This window comes from Periplaneta americana, chromosome 16 (assembly GCF_040183065.1).
Source record: "Periplaneta americana isolate PAMFEO1 chromosome 16, P.americana_PAMFEO1_priV1, whole genome shotgun sequence".
Lineage (NCBI taxonomy): Eukaryota > Metazoa > Arthropoda > Insecta > Blattodea > Blattidae > Periplaneta > Periplaneta americana.
Window position 1 is genome coordinate 4,251,938 of NC_091132.1, and position 23,681 is coordinate 4,275,618.

The window sequence follows — 23,681 nt, forward strand, 5'->3', positions numbered from 1 at the left end:
GAAGCTGACATTTGGTAGGTTATGTTAAGAAGAAATCCTTATTTTTATTGTATACAGAAAGACAGATAATCTGATTTTACTTACTCTTAGACTTTTTGCCAATTTGTAAAAATATAAAAAAAAAATATTGAGAAAAAACCTTGCATTATTAAGAGGGATTCCGCATTGTTTGGTTAATCGTACGGCAATAAGTTTCGAGGATATTATATAGATTATTTTCACATGCTTAGACTTGAACGACGCAGTACCGCACGCACTGGCCGAGAGCTGAAGATAAGCGAGCGTTGGGCGTCATTTTACTCCTGTGATAAAGCTAGCACAGCCATGACTGCTAGACGACACTTCACATGTTTATGTCTCCTGGCCTTGCTTACCTCGGCTAGCTCCAGCCTCACAGTCAGCTGGTTAGTTCACGCGCGTACTATTTATTTTCTTTATTTGATATTTTCAATACTTTCTTATCAACGTGCCAGCAGTAAAAAAATATGTGTTTATTTGTACTTTCAATGCGGAATCTAACTATATATTTTTAAAATATTTTTTCCTTGGCAAAGGCGTCTTAATGAGGAAAAATCTAGATTTCTCCATTTCCATAAAAAGTAAGAAAATCGGTTTATATGCCAATATAAACTTTAATTTCTCAGCATCAAAATAAACCATGATTTTTATCATTGGGTGAAAGGGTTTCGGAGCTACAACTGTTTAAAGTTGCAAATTTTATGAAAATACGATACATTTAAATATTTTTAATTTAAACACTATGAAGTTCTGATGCCTCAAACTTTGCAGAAAGCATTGTATCACAGTTCTCTACGTACAAAAAAAAGTTTTATTGTATTTAGGAATTGTAAGGTCAATTTTCTCTATACTTCGGTCGATTTGAGATGGAATAGCTCATATGCATGCGTACGTACACAGACGCACACGCATAGATATCTGACTAGAAATTTTACAAAATGTTGTATTTATGATTCAACTACTAGTGAAAAGAAAAGTATACTATATGTGCATTGAAGCGGATGTAGTTTGCTGTTCCCTATGTTAATTAAGGGCGCTGTATGTATACGGCAATTATTCACGCTTGCGTGAGGGCAGTGGTAGTAAATAACAGCATGGGAAGGATGTGCAACGTTAAACTTGAGACAACCCCCAACTATGCAGTGACCTGGTCGTGGCCCATTTTAAAACAAAGTCAGGAAGTATATTGTGAAATCTCACGCATTACTCTGCGAGTATCACTGGCCTTAAGATTGAAATAAGGCCATTCTGAAAATGAAATGAATATTAGGTATTACGTGTTAGTATAATCTATATTTAACATTCATCTTGTTATAGTTTAAAATTGCCACAAAAAATTACGATATTCTGATTTCAATCAAATCAAATGAAGGCAAAGCGACGAAAAACAACTAAAATGCACACCATCTGGTGTCCTAGCAAGAGAATTCGATGATGTGGGAGAGAATTTATGTGCTCTCCAAGCCAGTTAGTCAATTGTCATGGGTATCAAAGATATTGTCCAAAATTAAAAGGTCTAAACTTCATCAAAGTCCAGATAATGGTAATATCCATCTCTCTAAAAGGTCCAGTATACAAAATGTCCAATTTCCAAATTGGACATCTTAAAATGTCCTCATGCAAGAAAGATCCAATATATGGAAAAGTCCAATTTACAACACATAATGTCCATAGCATAGGTAGGAAGTTGGTACCAAAACAGTAGATTTCAGTTGAGTACAGCATGGACTATGGATGTCACCTGCGCCACCTCTGCTCCCGCTCGCTACAGACGACACGCAGTTCACATAAACAACGCATAGTATCATTCTCGTGACCACAATATTGTACGAAGTGGAAATATAAAAATTGGAAGTTTTTCCTTTTAAGAGGTGGAAAAATTCAAATATCTTGGAGCAACAGTAACAAATGAGGAGTCCACTGCAAGAATGATAGATGTCATTTGGAATACATTTTGCAGGAGAAGCAATTGAAAGTTTGAAATGCTTAGAGCTCAAAGCTTAACTGTGATTTTCCGATCATTACTGGACAATGACTATCAGTGTTAATGCCATATAACTCTCTATGTACATTCTATATGTCTTAAGCTATGCATTGACAGTCTTGGTTCATTTTCGACAAGAAAGTGACATCCATCATTCTTGCAGTGGATTCTTCAAATATAAATGACACTCGAGAGGAAATTAAACACAGAATAAATATGAGAAGTGCCTGTTATTATTCGGTTGAGAAGCTTTCATCATTCAGTCTGTTCTCAAAAAATCTGAAAGTCAGAATTCATAAAACAGTTATATTAACGATTCTTCTGTATGGTTGTGAAACTTGGACTCTCACTTTGAGAGAGGAACAGAGGTTAGAGGTGCAAATCTGGCTTTCAGGTAGTAGCTCCCTGTAAAGCAGGTTTGAATTAATTTCAAGGAAAAATTGTTCCGTGGCCGGGTATCGATCCCGGGACCCTTCGCTTAGCGCACCAATGCTCTCCCGACTGAGCTACCCCAGGAACTATACACGATACCGTCACTCAAAGTTGGGTTCTGGCGTCTTGTCAGCCCATTTGAGTTGTGTGGATATAAGGGAAAAATTGTGACTGTGTCGTGCATAGTTCCTGGGGTAGCTCAGTCGGGACAGCATTGGTGCGCTAAGCGAAGGGTCCCGGGATCGATATCCGGCCTCGGAACAATTTTTCCTTGAAATTAATTCAGAGGTTAGGGGTGTTTGAGAGTAAGGTGCTTAGGAAAATATTTGGGGCTAAGAGGGATGAAGTTACAGGATAATGGAGAAAGTTACAGAACTGCATGCATTTTATTCTTCATCTGACATAATTAGGAACATTAAATCCAGACGTTTGAGATGGGCAGGGCATGTAGCACGTATGAGCGAACCCAGAAATGTATATAGTGTGTTAAGCCTCATTCATAATGAAAATTAAACATAACGTAAGCGTTAACTTAAGAATATAAACGTTACGGTAAAATCAAGAAGTCATATCATCATTCACGATGGGAACTTAAACATAACAGCAAACATACTTGGTAACCATGGAAACATAACAACGACGCCATTTCCTCATATTCTGTCGTATACTTCAGCGCTCCACTATTGTGTTCTGTTTGCAAATCACGTAAGCATAAGCATGAAAGTTTGGAGTTTGCAAACTTTCATGTTAACGTCTTACGGTAATGTTAATGTCAATGCTTATGTGAATCATTGTGAATGGTCCCATTTGGTAGCCTGGGCGCAAACTTCTGTGTTTATGTTACGGTTATGTTTAATTTTCATTGTGAATGGGCCTTTAGTTGGGAGGCCGGAGGGACTAAGATCTTTGGAGAGGCCGAGACGTAGATGGTAGGATAATATAAAATGGATTTCAGGGATGTGGGATATGATGATAGAGACGGAATTAATCTTGCTTAGGATAGGGACCGATGGCGAGCTTATGTGAGGGCGACAACGAACGTCCGGGTTCCTTGAAAGCCTAAGTACAAAAAAGTAAATAAGTATTGAATTTATTTTGATTCGTTGTACATATTTTGCTGACTTTTAGTTTTGTGTATTTGTATTTCATTTGAATTTGTATCTCACCATTATAAATAAATAAATAAATCAATCAATCAATCAATCAATCAATATGTACTTTAATTCATAAACATTGTAATAAAACATCACTAAAACCAACGGAGCCCTCCCCTCTCAATCAGACGTCCCGAAATTAGGAAACCGCGCGAAACCAAACCAGCAACTGCCCATGCAACTTGAGTGGCCTTGGATCTTAATAAAAGGAGATAGTCGCTCTTCTCCGTGGTGGCGAAGACGACCCGAGTCCAGTTCCCTCCCTGGAGAAGATTACTACGACATAAAAATTAGCATTGGTATGAAGAGATGGCGCGTTCTTCTTCTCCATCTCGCTCAGAGCCAATGGACGAGTGCAGGGGTCAGCGAAGCTTCACTTCTAAGTTCTGAACGCAAATCACAAGTAAAAATACTTCCTCAAATATAAACTTGCTTATGTCTGTGGTAAGAAGGACACAAACTTTTTAGTTGGTTATTTTACGACGCTGTATCAACTGCTATGGTTATCTAGTGCAGTGTTTCTCAAACCTTTCTGAAGTGGGGACCACTTTTTTAAGTCAGAACAGTTCCGCGGACCACCTTACTCTTGTTCCCTTTGAAAGCAAATTTATCATTTATGTAGCATATTTTAATACCAGTATACTTACATTTTAATGTAGAAATTATTAATTAAAATTAATTTAATCCAATTAATTTTATATTAGTATTAACTAATTAAGTTAATGTTAATAGAAGAAAATGTATTATATCGGCATTTGCAAAAACAGAAATAAAAAAAAATAATGCAGAAACATGCCCGATTTTCAACAAGTAAAGATGCAATTTTGCATGTTCTATTATTTGTGTACGACGTACAGTACGTGACCATTTGAATGTACAGACTGAGTGTCAGCAACACTATTAAGAAAGTCATAAATACAAGCAAACAATACGATCATTTTATAAACACTTCTAATACAGTGCTGAATCTAATGAATGAATGGTTCCATGCAAATAAACTAACACTTAATGTTGATAAAACCAGTGCAGTCAAATTTAGTACACACAATAGTGCTCAGGTTTCCTACAGTATTCGATTAAATGGAACTCATTTCAAAGAATCTATAAGCACAAAGTTTCTTGGTTTAGAATTGGATAATCACTTGAACTGGAAAACGCATATAGAATGTATTACTCGTAAATTGAGCTCTGCCTGTTATGCATTAAGATCCTTATCTACTATTGGTGATATAAACTTACTTAAAATGTCATACTTTGCATATTTTCACTCTGTAATGAAATATGGATTAATATTCTGGGGTAACTCGTCTGAAGCTAAACACGTTTTTGTTTTACAAAAGAAAGCTATAAGAATAATGGCCGGTGTGCATAAAAGGACCTCATGTAAAAATATTTTCCGAAACTTAGAAATCTTGACTTTACCTTGTGAATACATTCTTTCCCTAATGATGCTGTATATTAAGAACAAAGATAAATTCAGTACTAATCAAGACATTCATCATTTTAATACAAGACATAAATCAGATCTTCATCTACCCTCTGTTAGTCTAAGCTGTTTTAAAAAAGGAGTTCGCTATTCATGTATAACAGTCTTCAATGCACTGCCTAATTATCTTAAAGATTTGAAGAACAACGAGAAAAGGTTCAGAAAAGAATTAACCAAATTTCTACATACTCATAGCTTCTACACAATTGATGAATTGTTTATGCTTGTGAATTGAATTATTCTACTTAAATGACATGTACAATTTTATATAGCTCAACTAAAATATGTTTTTATATTGACTTAATCTGTTTACTATGTATTGTATTTTTTGTTTAGCATAACTGATGAATTGTATGTACTGTATACGTCAACTGATGAATTGTTTAAGCTTATAAATTGAATTAATCTACTTCATATGAATTGTATAGCTTAACGAAAATAAGTTTGTAAATTGAACTAATTTGATTGCATATGTTTGTATAGTTTGGCTGATGAATTGTATATGTTCTTAAAATGGTTACTAGTCTGTGTAGCTCTACTGATGAATTGTATATAGATCTATTGTAAATTGAATGGTAATATGTATAGCTCAACTGATGAATTGTTTATGATTATAAATTGAATTAATCTACTTGATATTAATTGCACAAATTTGTATAGCTTAATGAAAGTATGCTACTTTGTATTGTATATATTTGTATAGTTTTGGCCGATGAATTGTATATGCTTTAAATTGAATAGTAATCTATATAGCTCTACTGACAAATTGTTTGTGTTTGTAATTTGAAGTAGTTTGCATGATATGTATTATCAATTTCTGTATATCACAACTGGTTGAATTGTTTATGCCTTAAATTTAATTAACCTGTTTTGTATTATACATATAGCTCAACTTACGAATGATCGTTTGCGTTTGTAAATTTAATAATCTGATTGGCTATGTATTGTATACTTTTAGTAGAGCCATCGATGTAGCTCAGTCGGCAGACTCGCTGGGCTGCTGATCAGGAGCTGCGTTCGAGCTTGGGATGGATCCCCCTTTGGTCTTTGGTTTCTTCCGAGGTTTTCCCCAGCCGTGGGACTGAAGCCGGATGGTCTATGGCGAGTCCTTGGCATCAACCCCTTTGATTTGATTAACCCCCTTTGATTTGATTACCTGGTTGGGTTTTTCCGAGGTTTCCCCCACCAAAAGGCAAATGCCGGGTAATATTTTGGCGAATCCTCGGACCTCATCTCATCTCATCTCACTACATCTCGCCAAAAAAAGTAAAAAATTGCACAAAATTGTAAAAATTGTAGAAAATTACTAAATTGTAAAACTATAAAAATTTGTAAAAATTGTAATTGTAATATTGTAAAATGTTGACTTGTTCCACATCTTAAAGCTTCATTGCTCATGTAAGATCTATGAAATAAAATGAATGAATGAATGAATGAATGAATGAATGAATGAATGAATGAATGAATGAATGAATGAATGAATGAATGAATGAATGAATGAAAAGGTTCGGTACTTTGGTCCTGTTATGAATTCGGGTGGTCCCTAGCTGGGTAACAGGCACAGCGCTAGATTTGCACGGAAAAGATGGCGAAAAACACCACGTTCATAGTGCTTTAAATACCTCTTTTGTTGCTGAGAGTAGAGTGGGAAGGCGATAGACGGGTAGGGTAAATAAATTTCATAAAATGTCAGTTCTGGGAGAAAATGTGAAAGGCGATTGCCATGTGTCATTTACGAACTCTGAGATTTTCAGCTACAGTGTGGTACGCAATTCGATTGAATTGTATTTTTTCTTCTGTCTCTTTTGAAGGACTACAAGGGCAGACCTCGCGGACCATAGTTTGAGAAACGCTGATCTAGTGTATGGGCTGAGGGAAAACTCGGAAAAACCTCAAGCAGGTAATTTGCCCCAACCAGGATTTGAATCCGGGTAGGGTTACCATCCGTCTGGCAAAAGAAGGACATGTCCTCTTTTGTAATCATTTTATCCTGTCCGGCAGGCATTTTAAAAAAATTTGAAATGTACGGCATTTCGCATTCCAACTAGAATTAATATGAATATTGAATAATGTGCGATATTATGCATAGAATATGTAAACAAATGGTGAAAACCTATGAAAGAATTTAACTGCTTTCAATGGTTCAAGAAAGCACATAAAAAACATAAAATATGATGACTTGCTGACATGTATTGAATTCTTACACTCTAAAAACGTCACTATTCATGATTCTAAGCTATTTTATCAATTGGAGGGCTTGGGGCAACACACTGACAAGCCACACTCAAATTTTACAGGAAAACAACTCTTAAGTCTTAAATCTTTAAGAGTTGTTTTCCTGTAAAATTTGTATGTTGCCCCAAGCACTTCAATTTTATTCTGCAATGTACAAAGATATGCCAATCAAGTTAATTTTGACAAAGATTTAAGTTTAGATAATCAATGGTGCAAATTCTTCAATTCCAATAGTTCTGCGAGCACTGAAACTTTCTCAGAACTCTTAAAAATATGTCAATTCTACTTATTTATCCCAAGTCACAATGGAAGTACTGAGAGAGTATTTCCCCTAATATCTTTATCCGTTAATTTTACTACAGAAAAAAATATTAGAAATTTGTTTAAAAAAACAGAAAGATTACCCAATTGAATTATTGCTTAAACATTTCGAAGTTTTCAACATTAAAGAAATATATTACTTTATTTTATTAAAATACTAGCCGTACCCGTGCGCTCCGCTGCACCCGTTAGAAATAAATATAAAGTAATTACATAATTAAAATAGGACATTTGATCCAGGGAACATTCGTGTTTGATAGAAGGATAAATCGTTTAATATGTTACTTAATTTAAATTGTATTTAAATAATTAAAATGCGGTCATTTTGGTCCAGAGACACTCATTTCGTGCAATTCCTTTAACATGTTTCTCAATTTGTATTACATGCAACCATAGTTTAATGAAGATTGACATCATTTAGATTTAATGTGTATACTTTATTTTACTTGCTAATGTACAGAATATTCTATCAAGTTTTCTGTGCATAAGAAGCTATTTTAATCTTACCTGTCCTCAATTCACTCACAAGTTACTGTAATAACATTATAGCATTATGTCCATCTAGAGAAACTACACTTTCCAATGGTGAAATAATAATTAATTATACAAATCGGTTAATTTAGCTTCCGATATTACTTCATACAAACACAGAAACATTCTCTGTAGGTTATCTTTCATAGCATTCGATTGCTGCTGTCCAAGGCCCCTTATAGGCGAAGTCATTTGTTTTTTATTTCATTACACGGCCTTAGATGGCAGTTATTTTAATTTTAAAACTCATTTATCTCATTAAATATCAGTCCTACCAAAATTTTTCAAAGAAAAAAACTTATCGGAAATGATTTTTAAAGAAACTTATTATGTAACATTTTTCACAAAAATCAATAATAAGCGAGATATTTCGATTTATTTAATTCAGGCCCCCTTATAACCCCCTTTTTAAATAATGTAATTTTAATTCCATATAGCCTAAAATCTAAGTTACAACGAACTTAATTTATATTCCAATTTTCATCGAATTCCGTTTGGCCATTATCACGTGAAAAGGTAACAAACATACAGACAGACAGACAGACAGACAGACATACAAACAAAAATTTCAAAAAAGCTATTTTCGGTTTCAAGATGGTTAATTATATATGTTAGGACTAATTATTTTTGGAAAATCGAAAATTACCAGAAAAATTTCGGCTACAGATTTATTATTAGTACAGATTTTCATAGAAATTTTAATAACTTTGAAAGGTATGTACATAAATATAGAACTAAAAATATGAATTCTCTGCGTTTGTCTGAACCAAAATGTAAAACCAATGCAGCTTTTTATCATAGCATGAGTCAAGTTCCGAGATTATTAAACAAATTTTATTCCAATAATATTTCAACCACGAATCCTCTCCAAATTAATAAAAAAATAAATTAGATTGTATTGGGTTTATAGTTTGGGTTTAAACATATTAAACACTATTTAATCTGTATTCAATCTCAATCTTAATTTTATTTTTGTCTGTATTGGAATCCCCTCCTGAGCACGAGTCTTACTCATTCAGGAGTGGGCTAGTTTATCTTTGATTGTATTTATTAATTTGTATTCATTTCAAACTTACTAGCAATAATAAATAAATAAATAAATAAATAAATCTGCTCAATGGACAAAAGAACGAAATCGCATGCTAATGGAGACAGTCAGAGGTATCATCATGGTAAAATATAATTTCAAGGACATGTCTGTGAACAGTTCCATAGTTATTTGTTACAAGATAGAAGTTTGTCTCTTCAGGCTCTTGTGCACAAAGTGGGCTCCACCGATAAGTAGGGTACAGATGTAATACTGATCCAGCAACTAGTGAGGGAACTAAGGTGAGCCATTGTTTTTAATCTTTAATTTTGTTCATACCAATTTTTAAAAAGTCCTCCTTTTTTCAGCAATGTCCTCTTATTTTAGATTCCATGTCCTCCAACAGAATTTCTTCTCATGGTAACCCTAAATCCGGGCCCGTTCGTTTCACGGTCAGGCATGCAAACCGTTAAGGCCCATTCACAATGAAAATTAAACATAACCATAACATAAACACAGAAGTTCGCGCCCAGGCTACCAAATGGGATCATTCACAATGATTCACATAAGCATTGACATAAACATTACCGTAACACGTTAACATGAAAGTTTGCAAACTCCAAACTTTCATGCTTATGCTTACGTGATTTGCAAACAGAACACAATCGTGGAGCGCTGAAGTATACGACAGAATATGAGGAAATGGCGTCGTTGTTATGTTTCCATGGTTACCAAGTATGTTTGCTGTTATGTTTATGTTCCCATCCTGAATGACGGTATGATTTCTTCTTTTTTTTTTTTTTTAATAATTTATTGATCGATCAGCGCATTTAGCGCTATACAGATCATTTCTAAATAAAATATAAATACAATACATGACACTGAATTGAGGGCAGCCTAGATAGGGCTCATCAATGAACAAAAATAATTGTTAATAAATAATTATTTACATAGGTTGGGGTGATGATACGTTTTGATTATAATATGAGGTCCATTGGAAGTCGGCTCTTGATTCTGGTGGGAAATGTGGACTTCCTTCCGAGAGAGTAGTGGATGGCGCCTGGAACATTTTCTAGGTTGTTATAGAACTTCTTAGCTTGTGAATGAATAAACTGTTTGATTGTGTCAATACCAGTTTCTCTGTGTAGTTGGCTGTTACGGACAAACCAAGGAGAATTGAGTGAAATTCGTAGGACTTTATTTTGAAATGACTGGATGTGTTTAATTTCACTTATTGCAGCTCCTCCCCAGACAGGACAGGCGTAAAGCAGTAGAGGTCGTAATAGAGATGTGTAAAGTAGCATGCGATTTTGTAGCTTTAGAGATGATTTCTTGTTGAGGAGCGGATATAATTTAGCGAGTCTTGAGTAGGCCAATTTAAGTTTGTTGTTGATGTGATGTTTCCATGATAGACGGCGATCTAAGTGCACTCCAAGGTATTTTACAGCTTCATCCTTTGGTTTCCACGGTATCACGTTGCTTGAAAGATTTATGCATGGAGGATTAGCAGGACGACACAAAGTAAATATCATTGCGTATGACTTCTTGATTTTACCGTAACGTTTACATTCTTAAGTTAACGCTTACGTTATGTTTAATTTTCATTGTGAATGAGCCTTTACTCCACAGAAGTGGACGCGACCTAAACGGCTGAAATCATGAAATTATATATTACCTGTTTTCTATTATTTTCAAAATATTTTAGTAAACATGGTTATAGGACCATATCATGTTAATGATTCCCAGTTGAATTGTCTTACAGATAATTAAGTCAAAATGTATCCAGTAGCTTAGGAGACTTTGCTCTGCACATTCTGATGGGCGAATGTAAAAAAGAACATCTTCGATTACCAGAGATGGCAAGAACTTACATTTCCGTTAACACATCCAAATCGATTTATTCAGAGTTACAAAACTTTCCCTTTATGCTTCGTATAATGAGGGTGAAATACGAATTAGTGAGGGCAGTAATTGTAGCCAGGCCGCTGCAAACGCGTAAAAAGACGACACTTGGTCTGTGGGTATTGCAGCACTTCGCTAATCCATTACTGCAATATAGGAAACGTTCAAGAATGCTTTAATCACCGCAATGAGACTCTCCACAGAATGTTCTCTTTTTGTTATGAAGATTTACGATAAGTCTAACATCGTGCTTGCAATCTCTTCACGAGTCATTGCATTTACCTCTTTAAAGTTCTGTGTGAAGGTATTCCGTGCCTTCTACTGTGGAGCAACAGAATTCCAGTCCTGCTTGCACTCAAATCGAGTAAAAGCACATGAATGTGAAGTCGCGGGATTCTGAAAGCGATTTTCATACCATATGATAATGAATTGTCAAGGATATTTAAAAATACGACCATTCTTTAAATACGACAAAAGGAACCGAAGTGAAATTCCTTCCTTAGTCAGAACTCCTTTACATTCGCTTTCGAGTGTCGTGCCCGTGCAGAAAGTCACTAATCCAATGGACACTGTACGAGCCACGCTGTAGGCCTACTGCAGTTTGGCTTTGACCCATCGAGAATGCTTGTAACGTCTTAAGGGGAGGTACACCATTGGCCTGCAAAAATTGAGTGAAATTCATTTTTTTTATAGCTCAGCTACTATAAAAGTTAAATAAACAAAACTTTTTATGCTTAATATACATATATTACACTTTATAAAACACTATTTTGAATATTAAAGTAGCTAATAATTACCTGTAAAATAATATCAAAGTTGCATAATTATTTTTACAACCGTAAAGTATTTAGATAATATAATCTAAAATTAATTAAATATCTACATGATTCTTTTACAGGAATGTTTTAAAGACCTACATCAACAACATAGTCTAGGATCTTTTACCTATTCCTTCAAGAAATAAATTTTTCTTAGTAAAAGATTTTAGAACATGTAATATTGAAGGTATCGATTAAGAAAAAAAATATTTCTTGAAGGAATAGATAAAAGATCCTAGACTATGTTGTTAATGTAGGTATTTAAAACATTCCTGTAAAAGAATCATGACGATATTTAATTAATTATTGTATATTTTATTATGTAAATGCTACACGGTTGTAAAAAATTATGTTAATTTGATATTATTTTTACAGGTAATTATGAGCTATTTTAATAATTTCAATAGTGTTTTATAAAGCGTAATGTACGTATATTAAGCAAGAAAAGTTTTGTTCATTTAGTTTTTATAGTAGGTGAGATATAAAAAAATGAATTTCACTATATTTTTGCAGGCCAATGGTGTACCTTCCCCCCTCCCCCAAAGTTCAAGTCTATACTATATTTAGTGACTTCGACATACTTAGACTTCAACAAACAAAATTTGATAACACAATCTCAAGGGAAAAAATGGAACTCTCTGCATCATAATCCACAGTTAATTCCCGATTTACCACGAAAATCGTCTGTAGCTGCATTTAGATTGGCAACAGGCCATGACTGTTCGGCCAAACACCTGCATAGAATTGGAATATATCAGTCCCCTAACTGCCCATTGTGCAAGAAATGGATTCGGAACACCTCAAAATCTGTGCTTCAGTGGCTGACCATGATAATATCTTTGAAAAATATTGGAGTGCAAGAGGTCAAATGACTTTATTGTCAAACGCCTGGCATTAGAAAACAACAACAACAACAACAATAACATAATTAGTGGCTGATTGACTGAGGCAAGTGAGGCCGGGCCTCAGTCACTTGGCTTAACTGAAATCAAATTTTGTGTTTTTATAAATGTATTGGTTATTTGAATGAAGCATATATCGCCGTAGAAGCATTTGAAAACTTTGTGATGTATATAGACCTGTTTTGTAGTAAAATTTGTTCCTGAGGCCAGAATCGTTCGTGCCGGGTCTGGCTTCTGAATTTCCTGTATTTTCGCGGGCTTTGAGCTTGCGCTTAAAACGTTGTAGCTGAGGCACAATTCGTCTGGCCTCGTCAGGTTTCACTCCTCCCATCCATGGGCCGGTCTCAAGGATAGAGTGGGGTGGGAATAGCAATGGTGACTTGTCTTCCTAACTAGGCCATAAATAACACAAATTCCAGCTCTTTGGCAGGCAGAGACCCACACTATTCCCTCCTTTTTGTCTTAGTTTATGACTTAAGCTAGGGTGTTGTACTATTGTACTTCGTAGTACAGTAGTGAAGCTGGGCCAATGTTGTTATGTATTTCGAGAAAATATAAACAGAAACAAATGCGAGAAATAATGCTGGTGTAGTTAATTCATTGTCAGGGTGTCCTTTTTCGAGAAGAAATAATACTGAAAGAAAGGAAGTTTTAAATAAAGAGAGAGACTACCGAGATACCTACGACATCGCTGATAATTTTTCTGACGGATAATCTTAAAACGCGAGTTTTATTGCATCCTGGTAGGCTATGGGCAACATACTTACTCACTTACTTTCTTACAAATGGCTTTTAAGGAACCCGAAGGTTCATTGCCGCCCTCACATAAGCCCGCCATCGGTCCCATCCTGTGCAAGATTAATCCAGTCTCTATCATCATACCCCACCTCCCTCAAATCCATTTTAATATTATCCTCCCATCTACGTCTCGGCCTCCCTAAAGGTCTTTTTCCCTCCGGTCTCCCAACTAACACTCTATATGCATTTCTGGATTCGCCCATACGTGCTACATGCCCTGCCCATCTCAAACGTCTGGATTTAATGTTCCTAATTATGTCAGGTGAAGAATACAATGCGTGCAGTTCTGCGTTGTGTAACTTTCTCCATTCTCCTGTAACTTCATCCCGCTTAGCCCCAAATATTTTCCTAAGCACCTTATTCTCTGAACCTATGTTCCTCTCTCAGAGTGAGAGTCCAAGTTTCACAACCATACAGAACAACCGGTAATATAACTGTTTTATAAATTCTAACTTTCAGATTTTTGGACAGCAGACTGGATGATAAGATCTTCTCAACCGAATAATAACACGCATTTCCCATATTTATTCTGTGTTTAATTTCCTCCCGAGTGTCATTTATATTTGTTACTGTTGCTCCAAGATATTTGAATTTTTCCATAACTTCGAAGGATAAATCTCCAGTTTTTATATTTCCATTTCGTACAATATTCTGGTCACGAGACATAATCATATACTTTGTCTTTTCGGGATTTACTTCCAAACCGATCGCTTTACTTGCTTCAAGTAAAATTTCCGTGTTTTGCCTAATCGTGGGCAACATAGTAATAATAATAATAATAATAATAATAATAATAATAATAATAATAATAATACAGTAATAATATTAATAATATAATAACAATAATATTTAATATCATAAATAAACATTTCCTATCGGAGGCACTTAAAGTAGTTGCATCTGGCCTCACCGAGGATTTCGATCACCGGCCGCTATTGGATAAAACACGATATCCTACTTTATTTAACAACGCTTGAAATATTTTTAATTTGATTGTTCTTGTTTATAAACAATGAGACGACAATAAATGACATGAACATCAAGAAATGGAACAGTGATCTGAAACACAAACGGGCGAAACTTTCACGAAGCGCAAGAGGAGACGTCCTTATCATGTACGGAAGAAATAAACAGAGATGGAAGAAAGCAATATATTGCAGCTCTGACCTGACGGCGACCCAGTCGTCCCTGTCCGCCTCGTCCGGAGCGCGGTTGTCATCACGATGGCGCCACAGCAGGACCACCGAGAGCGCCGAGATGGACAGCAGCACCGGCCACAAGCGCCACACCCGCCGGCAGGGCGCCAGCATCCCGACACTGCAACGGAGAGCAAGCTATTTGCACTACCCAATTCAAAGAAATCGCTGTCATGGCTTACAACAGCCGTTCCCAAACTTTAATAACACAAGTCACATCAAAATCTTGGATAGTTTTTCGCGACCCACTTCGTACTTAGTCTCTTAACCCATTCAGAAACTTCCTCCCGCTAGAATTAAAACAGATTTTAGTGCAAACCCTCGTGCTACCATTGTTTGACTATTGCGACGTAATACTTACAGACTTGACAACTGACCTTTCGAACAAGCTGCAGCGTGTGCACAATATGTGTGTCAGATTCATCAGCAATGCTCACAAATTTGACCACGTTACACCCTCGTTCAAATCTTTATCCTGGCTGCAACTTAGTAACCGTGGAACACTTCATTCGCTGTCTCTTCTGTTTCGAGTTCTCCACACTTCTACTCCAAATTATCTTCGTTCCCGGTTTAACTACTTATCCTCCAATCACAATCTAAACACCAGGTCACAGGAGAGCCAAATCCTAGCAATTCCTCCCCATAGAACATCCCACTATTCATCCTCTTTTACTGTCTCAGTCCCCCGTGAATGGAATTCTCTACCTCAGAAGATTAGAGGCTGCCAGACAATAACCACTTTCAAGAAAAGGCTAAACGATTTCTTACGGGCGCAGTCAAATTGAAGTTATAATTGTGATCGAGTTTAATAATTTAATTTAATTTAAGTATGACTACCATTACTATTACTATAATTATTATTATTATTATTATTATTATTATTATTATTATTATCATTATTATTAGACTATTATTACATAATTATTTTATTGGTGTTGTGAAGATGAAAAGAATTGTCATTGTATTATATTAATTATGTATTATATTGTCTTGTATTGTAGTATTGTATTGCTTTGAAATGTATTGTATTGTATTAATTATGTTATATTCACAGCATTGTAGTAATTTTCTATCATACTGGTTGAGTGGAAGAGAAGGCCGAATGGCCTTAACTCTGCCAGTTAAAATAAACCATTATTATTATTATTATTATTATTATTATTATTATTATTATTATTATTATTATTATTATATTCTTATACAAATAAACTAGAATTCTATTGTATTACTCTCTATTAGAATTTAACATTATTGTATACACAATGTTTCAGAAATAAGTATATATTTTTTAAGGATGATTGGTTGGCTCTATGCCAATAGTTCCCAACTTGTGGCGGACCTTGGGGTTCCTGGAGATCCGCGAATGATTCCAAAAGGGTTCGTCGAACCAAGGTGTGTTTTCAAAATGTACACTTAACTTTACCATATTCTCCAATTTTTCTCAGATTGTTGGAATATATTTTATTTCTCTCAGATTTTTCAGACACAGACTTTAAAAGGAAATAGCAATTTCTCTTGGCTTGCAAGTTTCGTCTACATATTTAACATTTTTAGTTTCTAAAACTCTCTAAATTCCAGCCTCAGGGTTCAACTTTAACAGGATACGATTGGAAGAACGATAAAAAAAAATTAACCTTGTGGTCCAAGTGAGGTAACAATAGAGTATCCATTCATTTTTCACTCTCAGTGACGTTATTGCAACACATGATGATCTCTTGTCAGATATTGTTTGAAATATACGGGGTGAACCCTAAGTAGTGTCGTTAATTTCTGTTAATGTCTAATTTCTCGAATTCAATGTCATGTATCACTAGTTCCATCTCCTTGAATCTAACAGAATACATCGTCATTCGTTAAATCCTTAATGAGTTACGAATTCATTAGCAAACTAAGAAAACTTTGAGAAACCAAGCAGTAAAGGACTGGTAACTAATGAGTGATTTCGTCTTTCGAAAAACAGGCGATTAGTCGATTATCGTTATTTAACGACGCTGCATCAACTACTAGGTTATTTAGCGTCGATGAATTTGGTGATGACTAAAGCCCGGATTTCTAAGCAAAATGCATATTTTTCTACACTTTTAAAGGTAAGCAGAAAGGTTATACTTCGTAAGACACACCTAGATAAGCAGTTTTAACTATGTTTGTTAGTGCTTGTAAATGCTTATTTCGCAGGAAAACGTTTTGCTTACTTATTTTACTATTTTTAATTAAAACAGCATATTTTACCCAAACTGTATTTTTAAAAGTGCCTATTTCACTCCTAGCCGTCATTTATCACCGATTTCCTTTTTCTTATTGGTCAATAAAAAATTAACTTCAGTCGAATGCGTAAGAAAGCAATGCTAGAGTTCATTCACAATGAAGGTTAAACATAACGTAAGCGTTAACTTAAGAATATAAACGTTACGGTAAAATCATACCATCATTCACGATGGGAACATAAACATAACAGCAAACATACTTGGTAACCATGGAAACATAACAACGACGCCATTTCTTCATATTCTGTCGTATACTTCAGCGCTCCACGATTGTGTTCTGTTTGCAAATCACGTAAGCATAAGCATGAAAGTTTGGAGTTTGCAAACTTTCATGTTAACGTCTTACAGTAATGTTTATGTCAATGCTTATGTGAATCATTGTGAATGATCCCATTTCGTAGCCTGGGCGCAAACTTCTGTGTTTATGTTACGGTTATGTTTAATTTTCATTGTGAATGGGCCTTATGATCCAGGATGTTGTGAAATATTGCGTAGTTCTAACTAGAAAGAACCTTGGGATTCCCCGCCAAGCTTCTGCGATTAGGCAGTATAAAGACTTGGATCTTCTTGTTTGCAGCGTGGAAAAAGTGTTTATAAAGTCACCGATTAGAATTTAAAAATTTCGTGAACTCCTTCCAATTAGTCTTTACCTCCTCAGCCAGTTTTAACTCGATGGGGTACATGGTTACAGGCTATGTCATACTACGCTGAACATTTCAGTGAAGTGAAAAATGTTTTGAATTCCCTAAATTCAAAAGACGCAGTCAGCACTGCCACAGCTCACGAATGTTTTGCTAAAAACGGCATCCAAGAAAAGATTCAGTACATCCATAACCGTTTCTCTAAAATCCCCGAAATTTAAGGCAGTTAGAAGCTCGAAATAATTCCTTGGAACATTCACTTTCTCTGATAGACGAAATTTCGGTAACATTATCTTCAGAAACACATGGGGTTGCAAAAATTGCGTTCGACAAACTCAGTCAGGTATTATAGAAAAATTCCGGTTACAAAACACTGTGTCAAATTTCTAAAAAAGCTTTCTGGTGAAGAAACAGGTATTGAAGAGGAATTCATCGAAGAACTGTGATGTTTTTCATATGAGCCTGTGACGTCATTTGACGTCGAAATAACATTTTCACTGTACAAATCATTCTTCTCTGACAGACGCAGGAGCTTCACACAGGAAAATCCCAGGATGACCTTCCTTGTATACTGCAACAGCCTTCAGTAAGATAAGAGTTCTATGAAGCAAATAATTTATCATATTTCCGTGTATTCGTTTTTGCTTATTTTGGTGCTTATTTTCACCATTTTTCGTGCTTATTTTACTGTTTCCGTGTATTCGTTTTTGCTTATTTTGGTGCTTATTTTCGCATTTTTCGTGCTTATTTTACCGTTTCCGTGTATTCGTTTTTGCTTATTTTGGTGCTTATTTTCGCCATTTTTCGTGCTTATTTTACCGTTTCCGTGTATTCGTTTTTGCTTATTTTGGTGCTTATTTTCGCCATTTTTCGTGCTTATTTTACCGTTTCCGTGTATTCGTTTTTGCTTATTTTGGTGCTTATTTTCGCCATTTTTCGTGCTTATTTTACCGTTTCCGTGTATTCGTTTTTGCTTATTTTGGTGCTTATTTTCGCCATATTTCGTGCTTATTTTACCGTTTCCGTGTATTCGTTTTTGCTTATTTTGGTGCTTATTTTCACCATTTTTCGTGCTTATTTTCTTGCTTATTTTACTGTCTGATTGTGCTTACAAATCCGGGCTTTAGCGATAACGAAAGGGTATTTGGCGATATGAAGCCGAAGATTCGGCAGGATTACCTTATATTCGTCTTACAGTTGGGAAAAATCTCGATGAAACCAAACCAGGTAATCAGTCCAAGTGGGAATCGAACCCGCGCCCGAGCGCAGCTCTGGATCAGCAGGCAAACTCGCAAGTGATGACGGCTGTCCTAGTTTCAGAGCTTGTATATAGGCGCAAGCAGCTCACTTTTTAAAAGGTAAACATATTGTTTCTTAAATCAACAAACTTTCGATCAAAGCACAAGTTGATGCCAACTTGTTTATTAATGTTAGGTCCTCAAACCGTCCTAAGTGGATACCGGATGTTAATGAAAAGTATGTAAAAATAAACGTTCCACAAATTTCATAGCCACGAGTACATTACTCGAACTTGGTATTAAGGCAGCCGTGGCGAAAATGTGACTCACGAGCACATTGTGACTCGCAATGATGGCTGTGCATTTCCCTTGCTTCCTACCTCCCGCAACCCCCACTCTCTCACTCACTGGAGTCAAACTCCGTTCCATTTCTATTTGTCTCTGACCTGTCAATGTCGTATCGTCGCAATGTCTCTCTCAAAACCACGTACTTCTACAAAAAAAAAAAGTTTCAAGTAGGATGGGAGGACGCATTTTTTCTGACAATTTGATGAGAATATTAAATGTATGATTTGTTCACAAGTATTACGAGGAAAACTGTTGTATAACATAAAACAGCATTATACTACATGTTACTGATGAAACATTAAAAGGTTAAGTGTTGTTGTTATTATTATTATTATTATTATTATTATTATTATTATTATTATTATTATTACTACAACTACTATCTCTGTACATCGATCCTCTTTCAGCAGATGTACCAATAATGCGGTTAGGTCTTCAATTTAAACTCACTGATTTACAATGTGATGTTAAATGAAAGCTAGATGTAAGGGACTTGACAAATGTTGAACTTTTCAAATCTTTGCCAAAAATAAATATCCGAAGCTTCGTTCTTTCGCTTTTACTTTTGAAGCCATGTTCGCTACAACTTACGTTTTTGAACAATTATTTTCAACAATGAAAATAATAATAACCAAATTTAGATCACGACTGACAGACAAATACCTTCGTGATCAACTACGACTGGCAGTAAGAGACATAATTCCTGATTTTGAAACTCTGTCGCAGAGACATTCTCAAGACAGTTAATTTTAGGTTGAGGTAATGTGTCCTATGTTTTCTTGTTCATTTCTTTCTTCGTTACTTACTTACTTACAAATGGCTTTTAAGGAAGCCGAAGGTTCATTGCCGCCCTCACATAAGCCCGCCATCGGTCCCTATCCTGTGCAAGATTAATCCAGTCTCTATCATCACACCCCACCTCCCTCAAATCCATTTTAATATTATCCTCCCATCTACGTCTCGGCCTCCCTAAAGGTCTTTTTCCCTCCGGTCTCCCAACTAACACTCTATGTGCATTTCTGGATTCGCCCATACGTGCTACATGCCCTGCCCATCTCAAATGTCTGGATTTTAAGTTCCTAATTATGTCAGGTGAAGAATACAATGCGTGCAGTTCTGTGTTGTGTAACTTTCTCCATTCTCCTGTAACTTCATCCCGCTTAGCCCCAAATATTTTCCTAAGCACCTTATTCTCAAACATCCTTAACCTATTTTCCTCTCTCAGAGTGAGAGTCCAAGTTTCACAACCATACAGAACAACCGGTAATATAACTGTTTTATAAATTCTAACTTTCAGATTTTTGGACAGCATACTGGATGATAAAAGCTTCTCAACCGAATAATAACACGCATTTCCCATATTTATTCTGCGTTTAATTTCCTCCCGAGAGTCATTTATATTTGTTACTGTTGCTCCAAGATATTTGAATTTTTCCACCTCTTCGAAGGATAAATCTCCAATTTTTATATTTCCATTTCCTACAATATTCTGGTCACGAGACATAATCATATACTTTGTCTTTTCGGGATTTACTTCCAAACCGATCGCTTTACTTGCTTCAAGTAAAATTTCCGTGTTTTCCCTAATCGTTTGTGTATTTTCTCTTAACATATTCACGTCATCTGCATAGACAAGAAGCTGATGTAACCCGTTCAATTCCAAACCCTGCCTGTTATCCTGAACTTTCCTAATGGCATATTCAAGAGCGAAGTTAAAAAGTAAAGGTGATAGTGCATCTCCCTGCTTTAGCCCACAGTGAATTGGAAAAGGATCAGATAGAAACTGATCTATACGGACTCTGCTGTATGTTTCATGAGACACATTTTAATTAATCGAACTAGTTTCTTGGGAATACCAAATTCAATAAGAATATCATATAATACTTCCCTCTTAACCGAGTCATATGCCTTTTTGAAATCTATGAATTACTGATGTACTGTACCCTTATACTCCCATTTTTTCTCCATTATCTGTCGAATACAAAAAATCTGATCAATAGTCGATCTATTACGCCTAAAACCGCACTGATGATCCCCAATAATTTCATCTACGTACGGAGTTAATCTTCTCAAAAGAATATTGGACAAAATTTTGTACGACGTCAACAAAAGTGATATTCCTCGAAAGTTACCACAGTTGGTTTTGTCCCCCTTTTTAAAAATAGGTACAATTATGGACTCCTTCCATTGTTCTGGTAGAATTTCCTTTTCCCAAATAGCAAGTACAAGTTTATAAATTTCGCTATATAATGCACTTCCACCCTCTTGTATTAATTCTGCTGGAATTTGATCGATACCTGGAGACTTGTACTTTTTCAGATTTTCTATCGCAATTTCGACTTCTGAAAGCGTGGGTTCGGGTATAAATGGCTCAGCAGTTATTTCTTTCTTCGTTACACGTACTAAACATTAGTTTGTAGCCTTGTACTGTATAAAATTATATTTAAGTGCTTGACGTAAGGAAAATGAAAATCCGTTAATAAATCAGACAGTTGCTTCACTCCCCCTTCGGGTGTCCGCCTCCCTCCATAGGTGCTATGCACGTTGCAGGTTACACAGTGGCTCGGCGCACGATCGCATTTTCGCCACGGCTGTATTAAGGTATTATACACTTACATGTGTTTTCATTTCTGTTCGCAATTTAGTATAGGCCTACACATGCTAATAAAAACTTTACGTCGATTTAAACAGTATAATCAGGAAACAGTTTATAATATCAATTCTCGAAAAAGTGTACCTCGAACAGAAGTGTTGAGCGAAGGCAATTCCCGTAGTCATAACGACGAAACACGTGGCATACTTGTCTTAACACAAGAGACAACTCCACAATGGAAAGTTAACAGAGACGCAGTGCTTGACATGAAGCACACACCAATCTGCAGTCGTTCAGATGTGGCAAGCAAAACAAACAAATCATAATTTAAAGCTTCGCAATAGGGGATTTCATAACAAACAGTTCGTAAATCTGATTTGGATAACAAATAGCGAGAAACTACGTTCTTTCTAAAAGCAACAAACTTATAAAAATGCAATGTTAGAAAGTTAGGTTAAAATTACATAGACAAATCTGCTAGCTGCAGCCTTTCTTCAGTTGCATTTCATTTTATTATTTTTCCCTAAAACCACAAACTACTTTTACAACCATTAGCAAGGAACCGTTAGAAAACAATCTAGCTATAGTCCCGTCGCTCTAATTTCCGGCAGCCAATCGCGTTGCAGGTCGGCTACATTTAAACGTGTCCGTCTTGTGATTCGCTGATTCATTTCTTAAGGCTCGATAAATACTTAATATAATCGCCCGCCATTTTAGCTCTTTCGTTGGCGTTCGCAGAAAGCACACGAAGACGTTATTTGCCGCTCAATTATTTGCTGAATTACATTGCGTTTGATTTATTATCATAGGAGCTACGACATGATAATGTTTAACGGTGTGGCAAATAGATTCCTCGTCTGGTAGCTCGGCAACTTAAGAACAAAAATGGCGAACGATACTACCTACCTAGACTTTATGGAGCCTTCACTTTCTAAGACGTAAGCAAAGAGGCGGAATCACCCCGGAAATAACAGCGTCGGGACTATAGTATGCTGCTACCCGCAGAATAAAAAAAAATAAATTATGGTTTATTTAACGACGCTCGCAACTCCCGAGGTTAAATCAGCGTAGGCGATTTGCCGGAATTTTGTCCCGCAGGAGTTCTTTTTACATGACAGTAAATCTACTGACATGAGCCTGCCGCACTTAAGCATACTTAAATGCCATCGACCTGGCCTGGGATCGAACCCGCAACCTCGGGCATAGAAGTCCAGCGCTATACCAACTCCGCCAACCTGGCCGACATTATGATTGATTATTGATAAAGGCATAAGATATAATTTGTCACCATTCTGATAGTAATCATCTGTCTTCAGAATTGAATGCGTGTATTTATTTTCATTTATTAATGACAGTTAATTGGGAATTAATGTAATTACGACAGGAAAAACTGGAAATACCCTAAAAAACCGGCACAGCTTTTACTTGGGTCCAGTGATGAATTCAGGGGGTGGCCAGGCAGGAAATTCCCCTCCCCCCCACCCGGGTTCCAGAACGTCCGCCCCTAGGAGATTTCAGACTTTTTAAAACTAAAAATATAATTTAGACAACATCACATTTCAATTTGAAAAGACTTTTCAGTAACCAAAATAAATTCTGTTATGTAGATTTTCAGGTACTCGTCTCCTTGAACGTTTGTGGTCTACTGGTCGATCTTATTGGTTGAAATTAAAACCGTCTGAATTTTCAGTCTTGATTGTTATAGTTAAGAAGTGCGCTGTGCTGTGTTTTTATTGGCGTAGTTTTCAGCGTTAATCTTGCTTAGCAAATCTATACTAATAATAAATCTGTAG

The 23,681-nt window shown here is 35.9% G+C and overlaps 1 protein-coding gene across 2 annotated transcripts in view; it reads right to left on the reverse strand.

Annotated features, from left to right (window-relative positions):
- LOC138716411 (polypeptide N-acetylgalactosaminyltransferase 1-like) overlaps nt 1-23,681 on the reverse strand; it is a 101,690-nt gene that overhangs the window by 57,488 nt on the left and 20,521 nt on the right. For both annotated transcript variants that reach the window (XM_069849477.1, XM_069849478.1), the window contains one exon: nt 14,776-14,925. In XM_069849477.1, coding sequence (XP_069705578.1) covers nt 14,776-14,918 — 143 coding nt within the window. In that variant the 5' untranslated portion in view covers nt 14,919-14,925. The remainder of the gene's footprint in view (nt 1-14,775; nt 14,926-23,681) is intronic.